General features: G+C 63.0%; 2 protein-coding genes across 2 annotated transcripts; both read left to right on the forward strand.

The window, feature by feature from the left end:
• The first annotated feature begins 1739 nt into the window (after positions 1–1739).
• On the forward strand, positions 1740–5596 carry SLC34A1 (solute carrier family 34 member 1). The gene is made up of 12 exons (XM_059859991.1): positions 1740–1873; positions 2015–2197; positions 2559–2687; positions 2765–2908; positions 3022–3133; positions 3225–3420; positions 3619–3714; positions 3830–3929; positions 4159–4326; positions 4477–4593; positions 4742–4866; positions 4972–5596. The coding sequence occupies exons 1-12, from the start codon at positions 1768–1770 to the stop codon at positions 5524–5526; spliced, it is 2031 nt and encodes a 676-aa protein (XP_059715974.1). The 5' UTR covers positions 1740–1767; the 3' UTR covers positions 5527–5596.
• A 611-nt stretch (positions 5597–6207) lies between these two features.
• On the forward strand, positions 6208–8347 carry LOC132334358 (alpha-2Db adrenergic receptor-like). The gene has a single exon (XM_059860334.1). It carries the CDS (start codon positions 6446–6448, stop codon positions 7472–7474), a length of 1029 nt encoding a protein of 342 aa, XP_059716317.1. The 5' UTR covers positions 6208–6445; the 3' UTR covers positions 7475–8347.
• The last annotated feature ends 2275 nt before the right edge of the window (positions 8348–10622 follow it).

Consider the following 10622-nt stretch of genomic DNA (forward strand, 5'->3'; position numbering starts at 1 on the left):
TGTACCTTTCTTTCCTTCCTCTGTCATCAGGGCTGGATTCTGCTTTTCCCAGTAACAATGTCCCCTCAACCCTCCTCTCCCCACAGAGCCTTCCTAGGGCCATGGCAGAGCTGGGGCCAGCCCTGGGCTCCAGTGCCACCCTGACTGCAGCAAGGGGCAGTGCCAGGAGCTTGTTTACCCAGCACTGCTGATGGAGTAGGGGAAGCTGCAGGGCCGGCATGGCCAAGGACTTCAGCCCCGACCCTGTCAATGAGTGACAGCCATAGCTGCCAGGGCCTCACTGGGTTAATGATTGTGGGGGCAGCTGGCCAAGAGCCCCTGGGCACGGGGCAAGTGCAGACACCAGCCCCCTGCACACTGGCTGCACCCCTGGACAGAAGGGTCCCCAGGCCCTGTGGAGGCAGGCCATGTCCCCTGCTGTGCCACCTCCCGGGCATTCAGCTCCATCAGCCTGTGACTCAGTGGAGGTGGCTCAGTGATGCTCCAGCAGTGGCACAGGTGTCCCCAGGCTGTCCCTGAGTGCCCTGATGTACCCAAGGGATCTTTCCTTGCATTTGCACCTGGCTCATCATGGTAATGAGTTCTGGCAGTGCTTCATCCTGGAGAAATGGGGATGTGGCAGCTGAACACCTCTTTGTGCCCACTCCCACAGGCACAGGGCTGGAGGAGCCTTTGGTCACTGTCTCTCCCCTGTGGACATAAGCTTGCTGGGTGTCCTGTGGGTGGATGGAAACTTGGCTGGAGGTGTGTAAGCAGCAGGTAATGATAAACAGGGCCCAGGAGGTGGTGATGGCAGCGCTGGCCTCCCCACATGCTGGGGAGATGCAGTGCCAGGGAGATGCAGGCTCTGCCCCACACAGCCCTCAGCACTGCTGGCTGCCCCGCACTGAGCCCTGGCACGGGCAGAGCCCAGCTGTGTGCCACCATCACCACCAGTGGCAGGACACGGGGATCACAATGGTGTTGGCATCAGCCATCTCCGATGCCCTGGGAGTGAGGACATTGTGCCCTGGGCAGAGCTGGGTCCCTCATGGCTGATGCTGTGCTGGCACTGAGGTGAGCATGGCCTCACCTCTGGTTTGTGATATCCCAGCAGCACCAGCACCAAACCCTTCTCCTCCTCCTCTTCCTCTCGTGCAGTTGGATGAACCACCTGGCACCAAAAGATGGAGAGCTGAGGCAAATCCAGCATCACCTCACAGGCTCTGGGCCCCAGCAGTGCCCGGCTCTGCTCATCACCGCAGCAGCTGAGCTCAGCCCGACCCCGGGAGTGCCGGGGGCGCGGTACCCCGGGGGCACGTGCCCCATCCCGCCCCGGGGCTGCAGCTGACCGGGATGCGGTGGGGGTTACCCATTAACTGCAGGAATTTCTGGGGAGGAGGTGAGCAGCCAGCGGAGGCGAGGGGTGACACGGGGCTCCTTAGACTTTGCTCTTGCCGTGCATATAAAGGGCCGTGGTGCCCCACGGGCCACTTCGCTGGAGGGACGCGTGGATGTGGCATGTGGAAGTGGCACTGCCCTGAGTTCCCGGCCAGCCCCAGGTGAGCTGGGCCCTGGGCAGGAGGAGTCCCCTTCCTGCCTGTCTTGCCTGCCCTTTGGGAGCTTGCTGGGGTGGCACAGCAGCAGCTGGCACCCCAGGGGACCAACAGATTATGGGATGGTGCTCCTCAGTGGTGCCAGCGCTGCAGGGATCTGGGGGGACGTGGCAGTTGGTGCAGCACAGCTGTGGTGACACGCGGCCACCTCTGCTCAGCCTCAGCAGGAGCCATGCTGCCCTACCGGACGGAGAGCCCAGTCCTGCCCGCTCGCTGCCCGGTGCGGGGAGGAAGGGTTGTGCACGGGCCACAGTTTGCCTACTGCCCCAGCCCCCAAGGTAGGTGCCCCCAGCCCTCCTCCTCCTCCTCCTCCTCAGCTCTGCTTCTGGCCAGACCCTGGCCCAGGCAGTGCTGGGCTCTGCTCTGCAGGGAGGTCCCTGCCAGGACAGGGCTGTAACACAGCTGCTGTCTCTCCCCAGCCCTGCACCGACTGCCGGGTGCCCACAGCTGCCCCTTCACGGTCAGCGCCGTGCCCTGCCCTGAGCACGGCTTCCCCTGCCCTGGCTCCCCCGGGCGCCTGCGCGAGGGCCGCGAGCGCTACGAGCTGGACGCGCTCTCCTGGCAGGGGCACCGGCTGGGCTTGGACGAGCTGCAGAGGCCAGGTGAGACCCCAGGGGGTGGGGGTCTCACAGCACCTGGGCTGGGGAACACCCAGAGATCTGACAGAGGCACCTGGGGCATTTGGGGTGCCAGGACTGTGGGGTGCCAGGTTGGGAGGGGAGTGCTGATGGAGAGATCCTCAGTGTCCTGGGGTGACATGGGAAGAGCTGAGGGGCAATGGGGCAGCTGGCACAAGGCACTCCAGGGTGGGAGGAGATGGAGGCGACCTTGAGACAGGTGGCATAGCTAGGGACATGAGCCCTGGGCTGCCAGGAGCCATGAGAGTGGCATAAGGCTGTAGGAGCCTGGGGAGCCAGGACCACACCATAGCAGGAGTTTAACACTCTCTCTTGTCTTGCACAGAGCTCGGGTGCTGGGCCAGGGTCCAGTCCTTCTGTGTCTCCCTTCTAAAGGTGCCCCTGATGTTTGGGTTCCTGTACCTCTTCGTGTGCTCTCTGGACGTGCTCAGTTCTGCCTTCCAGCTGGCTGGAGGTAGTAGGGTGGCAGGGATGCCTGGGAACCGGGTGGCACTGGCAGTGCCAGCAGCCTGTGCTCACATTCCCTTACAGGTAAGGTGGCAGGGGACATCTTCAAGGACAACGCCATCCTCTCCAATCCAGTGGCTGGGCTGGTGGTGGGCATCCTGGTGACCGTGCTGGTGCAGAGCTCATCCACCTCCACCTCCATCATCGTCAGCATGGTCTCCTCAGGGTGTGAGTGTGCCCATGAGGCTGCTGGGGACCTGAGGCTGAGGGAGAGGATGTCTGGATGGAGTCACCCTGAGCCAGGCTGTGCAAGGCTAGCAGGTCTGTCTGTCTGTCCCCAGTGCTGGAGGTGCGCTCTGCCATCCCCATCATCATGGGCTCCAACATCGGCACCTCGGTCACCAACACCATCGTGGCCCTCATGCAGGCTGGCGACCGCAGCGAGTTCAAACGGTGAGAGCTGGATGGCTCAGAGGACACTGCTGGGGCTGGGGGCTGCTCCTCAGGACCACCTCACGCCAACGGCTTCCTTCATTCTGCACAGGGCCTTCGCTGGTGCCACGGTGCACGACTGCTTCAACTGGCTGTCAGTGCTGGTGCTGCTGCCACTGGAGGTGGTGAGTGGGTACCTGCACCACGTCACCCACCTGGTTGTGGCCACCTTCAACATCCGCAGTGGGAAAGATGCCCCCGACCTGCTGAAGATCATCACAGAGCCCTTCACCAAGCTGATCATCCAGGTCTCCTCAGCTGTTATGTATGCCAGCGTGGTATGCCCCAGGCTGGTGGTGATGTCCCCAGCACTGGTGTCCCTTTGATGACGGTTGTATCCAAGTGTTCCCAGGCTGGCAGTGGTGTCCTCATGCCAGCGAAGATGTCCCCAGCCTGTGGGTGATGTTAGCCCCCGGGTGCCCTCTCCAACACGTGTGTTGTTGCAGCTGGACAAGTCTGTGATCACGGGCATCGCGACAGGGGACGAGAGCCTGCGCAACCGGAGCCTCATCCGCATCTGGTGTGGACCTGCAACCCCACAGGTGAGGGGCCCGTGGTCCTGTTGGGGCCACCAAACACTCCCACAGAGGATGGGTGGTGGACAAGGGCTGGCAGAAGACACTGTGGAGCCAGCTGTAGCCCACCTTCTCCCTGCAGATGGCCACTGTGGGGCTTGGGCCACCCCCAAACTGCACATCCCCCGGCCACTGCAGCACTAAGGGCATGGAGGTCCTTCACAACTTCACCAGGAAGAAGTGTGAGTGGGTGTGGAGGGCTTGGGCAGGGCTGGGGCACAGGGCATGGGGCTGAGGAGGTGCAAGTGGGTTTGGGGGTTGTATGTGTGATGGAGAAGTGCTGGAATCATGATGTGGGGCAGGGCTGGGAGATGTTGTGCTGGGGTCCAGGTGTGGGGCTGTCTGTGGGGGCAGGTTTGTGAGCGGGGCCAGGCCGGCCCCAGCCCCTTGTCCAGCCATGCTGTGGGGCAGGTGAGCACCTCTTCACCGACACACCACTGCCTGACCTGGCCGTGGGGCTGGTGCTGCTGGCTGGGTCCCTTGTTGTGCTCTGCACCTGCCTCATCCTCCTGGTCAAACTCCTCAACTCCCTGCTCAAGGGGCAGGTGGCCAAAGCCATCCAGAAGGTCATCAACACTGGTGAGTAGGATGGGGACCACATGCCACATGGCCACCCATGCCCATCTCCTGCCATCCTCAGACATGCCCCGGGGTGCCCCTGACCCCCAGCCCTGATGTGGCCGTGGCCATGTCCCTGTTTGTGTCCATGCCCTGGCCATGCCCTGGCAGACCTCCCACACCCGCTCAGCTGGCTCACCGGCTACTTCGCCATGGTGGTGGGTGCTGGGATGACCTTCGTGGTGCAGAGTAGCTCTGTCTTTACCTCGGCCATCACACCCCTGATCGGTAAGTCCCAGCCACTCCTCATCCCCTGCCATGTGCCATCCCCTGGCCTGTGGGTGCTAAAGTGCTCGGAGGGACAAAAAGGAGCTGTGCCACCTTGGGAGAGCATGGGGATGGCACTGCCAGGAGTGACAGGGTGCCTCTCCCACAGGCCTGGGGGTGATCAGCATTGAGCGTGCCTACCCACTGACCCTGGGCTCAAACATTGGCACCACCACCACTGCCATCCTGGCTGCCCTGGCCAGCCCGGGGGACAAGCTGGCCAGCTCCTTCCAGGTACAGCCAGCCCAGGGCTGTGGCTGGGCTGGATGGGGTCACTGGGCAGGGCAGGGACTGGGGGATGCCCATGTGCCCAGCCCGATGGGGATGCCATCCTTGCAGATTGCTCTGTGCCACTTCTTCTTCAACATCTCGGGCATCCTGCTGTGGTACCCCCTGCCCTTCACCCGCCTGCCCATCCGCATGGCCAAGGCGCTGGGCGAGCGCACGGCCAAGTACCGCTGGTTTGCCGTGCTCTACCTCATCATCTGCTTCCTCCTGCTGCCCTCCCTCATCTTCGGCATCTCCATGGCGGGCTGGCGGGCGCTGGTGGGGGTGGGCGCGCCCTTCCTCGGCCTCCTCTTCTTCGTGGGGCTGGTGAACGCGCTGCAGGCACACAGCCCCGGGCGCCTGCCCAAGTGGCTGCAGACCTGGGACTTCCTCCCCGCCTGGATGCACTCGCTGCAGCCCCTCGACCGTGTCATCACCCAGGCCACGCTGTGCTGCACCGACCGCTGCCGCAGCCCCGAGGGCTGGGAGGAGCCCGAGGGCGCTCCCCGCGACAAGGCCAGGCTGGGGCTGGACAACCCTGCCCTCTCCTACCCCGAGGAGATGCCCAGCCCCGGCACGCGGGTGGGCTCCCCTCGCCCGCTCCCGCACGGTGCCACACGGCTGTAGCTGGCAGTGCACACCTGAGCTGCTGCTCCTGCAGCTGCTGGTGCCCACCAACCCTGCTCAGCTGTGTATAATAAAGGGGGAGCGCTGACACCCCTGTGTGTGTCTCTTTGGGTCCTCCCTCTGCAAACCCTGCTGTCACAGGTACCCCACACACCATCACTGCTCAGCCCAGCTGGTGTTGGGAACACACCACTCAGCTTATGCTGTGGGGCACGTGGTGATGATGACACAGCTAAACCCCGAGCTCTGTAGCCACCTGTACTGAGCTGTCACAGGCAGCATCTTCTTCCCCCCACCTTTTCCCCAAAGGGCTGAGCTGGCAGGGTCCCTGGTCCCCCACTGTGTGCCACAGCAGCATATCAGTGAGCAAGGCACAGCCAAGCAAGGTCCTGGGCTGCTGCAGTGACCAGCAGCAAGAGCTGGGATCAGCAGGATGATGACTCGGCATGGTTGGGCAGTGCCCCTGCACCACCAGGCACCCTGGCACCCGTGGCTGGAGCCCTCCTGCCGTGGTGACCCTGAAGAGAGCCCTTTAAGTGGCAATAACAGCTTCTCCCACTGCCCACAGATGTTTGGGTTCCTGCCAGTGATATCGGCCCACCCTTCCCTCCCTCCCTCCCTCCCTCCCTCCCTCCTTCCCGCCCGCCCTCCTCCGGACTGGGACCAGCAGAGCCAGCAGCACTGCCGTGGGAGCCTCTCGGTGTTCCTGGCCCCGCCGCTGTCCTGCATGCCCAGCCAGGCAACCACCGGGCCAGGACGACCTCGCCACCAGACCGGGTCAGTGCAGGAGTGGTGGCAGCCAGGAGAACCCCCCAGGGACTCAGCAATGCTGGAACTGCGCCCGCAGCCGCTTCGGGACCGGTGAGCAGGGTGGGGGAAAGCCCCATGGGGCTTCATCTGCTTGAGGGGCCAGGCCAGCATGGAGCCAGCCAGCGCCCTTCCCAACACCTCCGGTAACGGCAGCGGCGCTGGCAGTGCTCCACACTCCCCCGCAGCCACGGGGCTCATCTTGCTGGCAGCCCTGTCCGTCCTGCTGGCCACACTGGTGGGCAACGCTCTGGTGGTGGTGGCCATCTCCACCAGCCGGGCCCTGCAAGCCCCACAGAACCTCTTCCTCGTGTCCCTGGCCTCGGCAGACATCCTGGTGGCCGTCCTCGTCCTGCCCTTCTCGCTGGCAAATGAGGTGATGGGCTACTGGTACTTTGGTGGGCTGTGGTGCAGCCTATACCTGGCGCTGGACGTGCTGCTCTGCACCGCGTCCATCGGGCACCTCTGTGCCATCAGCCTCGACCGCTACTGGGCTGTCACACGGGCGGCGCGGCTCAACCTGCGCCGCAGCCCGCGGCGGGTGAAGGCCATGATCGGGGCGGTCTGGGCAGCGGCGGCCCTGGTGGCACTGCCACCGCTCCTGCGGCCGCGGCCGGGCGGGCGGGAGTGCCAGCTGAGGCAGGAGACCTGGTACGTGCTGGCCTCCTGCGCCGCCTCCTTCTTCGTGCCCTGCCTCATCATGGTCGCCGTGTACTGCCGCATCTACCGCCTGACTGCGCGGCAGACAGCCGGCCTGCTCGCCGCCCGCTCTCCACGCCCTGCCAGCGGCGATGGAAAGGTGTCGGGCGTGGGGATGCTGAGGTGGCGCTGCCGCAGCCAGCACCAGAGTGTGTTGCTGTGCCGCCGGCGGCTGGTGCGGGCGCGGGAGCGGCGCTTCACTGTCGTGCTGGCTGTGGTGATGGGCGCCTTCGTGCTGTGCTGGTTCCCCTTCTTCTTCACCTACAGCCTGGGGGCTCTCTGTGGGCAGGGCTGCCGTGTCTCCAAGCCCCTCTTCAACTTCTTTTTCTGGATCGGCTACTGCAACAGCAGCATCAACCCCCTCATCTACACCCTCTTCAACCGGGACTTCCGTGCTGCCTTCCGCCGGCTCCTCGCCGTCCCCCACCGGCACCGCTCTTAGGGACCCGTTGGGACACTGGGGACGTGGCCCCCAGCCCTGCTCAGTGTTCACAGCACCTGGCCACACCACAGACCCTGGATGGCAGTGCCAGTGTGCAGCTCAAGGTGCTTCTGGAACTGCAGGACTGAATAAATGAGACCGAATCCTGTGCCTGGGGCTGGCATCTGCCTTCAGGGAGCCCAGCAAGAGGCACCGACTGCCAGCACCTTTTGTCACCCGCATCACCCCACACACATGCCTTGCAGCAGTGGTGGTGACAACTTGCTGAGTGAGCCCTCCCCACTCTCAGATGAATGTCTGTGTCCCCCAGCACTCTCTTGTGAAGGGGATGGACCCCATGGCTGCTGCGAGGAGACAAAACTCTTCCTGTGGCAGAGTCACCAGCACTGGGCTGAGCTGGCTGTGCCACCACAGCAGCCCAGCCCGATCCCTGTGCCTCTCTGTCCCCTCTGGGAACATGCCAGCTGTGCAGTGTCGTGGGGGGTCTGTGAGGGCACACACGTACCCACAGTGGGGTACAAGGGTTGCAGTCTGGCATGGAACACCCCACATCCTGCTCGGGGACTGTACTGGGATCTTGCTGCAGGAGGGAAAGCAGGAATGACATCCCAGAGCCAGAAAGGCTGTTCTCCCCTGGGAGAGTGTCAGAGATGGGATCGCATGGGAACAGGCTCCGGCACAGCCTGACGTGCAAGAGGCCACAGAGGCAGCTGTGGGGCGAAGACCCAGGGACAACCACATCCCCCTTGGGGGGCAGGAACCGCCCCACACCCACCCTGCCTGGCTGCCTGCCTCGCTCTGCACAGACACCCGCAGGTCAGGGGCTGCTCCACTTCTTCAGCTTTGCTGCTCAAAATAGAAATTCTCAAAACATTGGACTTTCTCTGGGCTAAAAACAGCTGCTGGCGCCTGGGAGCTGGAGTTCAAGGAACACTGGCTCCTGCCAGCCCCCCAGCCCCTGTCAGGGTGGGTGCAGCTCAGCTGGGCTCTGGGGGGGCTGGATGGGATGGGGGCACTCACAACAGTGAGGATTCCTGGGCCATCACCGGCCCCATGTGAGGAGACTCATGGTGTGAGCTTTGGAGTCAGCAGAGGTTCCCAGTAGGATTGGGATGGGTTGGGATGGGTTGGGATGGGATGGGATGGGTCCCAGTGCTGCCTCTTGGAGGGGCCTGGCCCCGGTGGCTGGAGATGCTCGGGCACTGCCTGCGGAAGGAGCTGCCCTATCGCTGCCACCCAGCTTCCCCTCCCGTGGCCGCCCTTCTCCTTCTCACAACTAAACAACATTTTGCTGCTAAAAATAACTCAGATGAGGGCAACTAGTGGGGACATGGCCAGGTCAGTTCTCCCAGGGGGCACCAGCCCTGTGGCAGCACCCCAGTGCCCCACGGTGCCCTGGCCACACACCCTGGTGTCAACAGAGTACCAGGCACTGTCCATCCTCCTGGGCATGAACACACAGCTCCCCTGCACAGAGCTGAAAAGCAGAGTGGCAGCTCCACCACCTGAGCTGCTGCTGGATCTGTTGGGGACATCAGGATCCTCTGGACACTGGTGCTGCTCCAGCAGCCTCCCGTTGTCCTTGAGCCTTGTCAGTGACGGGAACAGTGCTGCAGAATGCCAGGTGGGAGGAAGCAGAAAAGAGCAACCTAAGGGTTAATGCTGGAAATGGATGGAAACAGAGCCATCTCATTTTAAGTTCAAAATAAACATGCTTTGGAAGGAAAGCAGCTCTAAAAGAGGAGCTCCCACACCATGAGCTCATCCCTCCAGGCAGTGACAGAGAGATTTCCCCCAAGGTGTGGCAGGGCAAAGCTTCCTCCTCCTCCTCCTCCTCCTAATCGCTGCAAATTCATACCCTGAAGATGTGACATCTGATTTCCAGTGGATGCTGAAGGGTACAGCAGCCACAGGCAGTACTGACTGCACGGACAGCGAGTACTTGGAGTAATTTGTGTTGTGATCATCCTCACTACAGCCTGAGGACATGAACCAAAAATCTCTCCTGCCGTGGGCCCAGACTGCCATTGACAGACACCAGGGGAGGGACCTGCCCATCATCTCCTGCATGCCCTGGCCAGCACCAGCCTCACACCTAGGGCAGCCCTGCTGGGAAGGAGACATCTCCCGTGGGCTGGAGCAAGAGACAGAAGCTGTGGGAAGGCAGAGGTGATGTCCTCACTCCAAAGCCAGGAGCAGCACAAAGCAGGGCAGACACCACTTGGTTTAAGAGGATTAAGGAGTGGTTTTGTGCCCAGGAGAGGCAGGGAGATGGGCAGGTGAGTGACAGGTCATCGAGGGGTGCTCGAGTACGGGCCAGCTCTGCAGGGAAACCAGGTTTGCTGATGTTCTCATAGCACAGCTTTTCTTCAGACAGGGTAACACTGCTGCTAATTTCGGTGTTAGTTTAAAAAAAATGGCTTTTAGAGAGAATAATTGGTGGAAAGAAACTGGCGGGAGCTCAAACACCAGAACGGCATAAGAGCTGTCAGGGTCAGCTGTACTGGGGGATGAGAAAGCCCAAACCTCCACGGCAGCGGTGATCACGGAAACGGGGCACAGCACCGGAGCTTGGGTCACCCACCCCGCGACCGGGATGGACCGAGACACCGGGGAAACACGCGTGGCTGCTCGGGCTTTATTGAGGCTGCGAAGGTGGGAAGGCTCCCCTAAACATGCAACCGGTTCCGCCAGGAGAGCACAGGACACCGCGCAGACAGCCCCGCCCGAGAGACACGGACCGGGACCGGGACCGGGACCGGGACCGGGACCGGGACCGGGACCGGGACCGGGACCGGGACCGGGACCGGGACCGGGACCGGGACCCCCCCAGGCCCGGAACAGCTGCTGACTCCCGGCTCTCATTTATATCCAACCATTCGGCCCCACCCACCACAAACCGACCTATCACAACTCGTTCTGCGGCTGAGTGGCAGCTCCACACCCAATCAGATGACGAAGAAGGCGGGGCTCTTCGTGTGGGCGTCCTTGACTCTCTGCCAATCCGTCCGGCGCGCCCTGAGTGACATCTCGCCCTCCAATCAACTCCCGCCCCCTCGTCCCGGCAGCGCTTCGCCGATGGCCGCCGGATGACGTCACTACTCTGGTCCCGCCCCTCCCGCCGCACCTCGCGGAGCCAACTGGAGGG

This window comes from Haemorhous mexicanus, chromosome 15, assembly GCF_027477595.1.
Source record: "Haemorhous mexicanus isolate bHaeMex1 chromosome 15, bHaeMex1.pri, whole genome shotgun sequence".
Classification (NCBI taxonomy): Eukaryota; Metazoa; Chordata; class Aves; order Passeriformes; family Fringillidae; genus Haemorhous; species Haemorhous mexicanus.

Excerpts from the sequence above, each read along its gene's own strand:
- SLC34A1 (XM_059859991.1), top strand. The coding sequence starts at position 1,768 with ATGCTGCCCTACCGGACGGAGAGCCCAGTCCTGCCCGCTCGCTGCCCG. Across the intron at positions 2,909-3,021 it reads CAGCATGGTCTCCTCAGGGT|TGCTGGAGGTGCGCTCTGCC; the intron begins GTGAGTGTGCCC and ends GTCTGTCCCCAG. Across the intron at positions 4,867-4,971 it reads AGCTGGCCAGCTCCTTCCAG|ATTGCTCTGTGCCACTTCTT; the intron begins GTACAGCCAGCC and ends CCATCCTTGCAG.
- LOC132334358 (XM_059860334.1), top strand. The coding sequence starts at position 6,446 with ATGGAGCCAGCCAGCGCCCTTCCCAACACCTCCGGTAACGGCAGCGGC.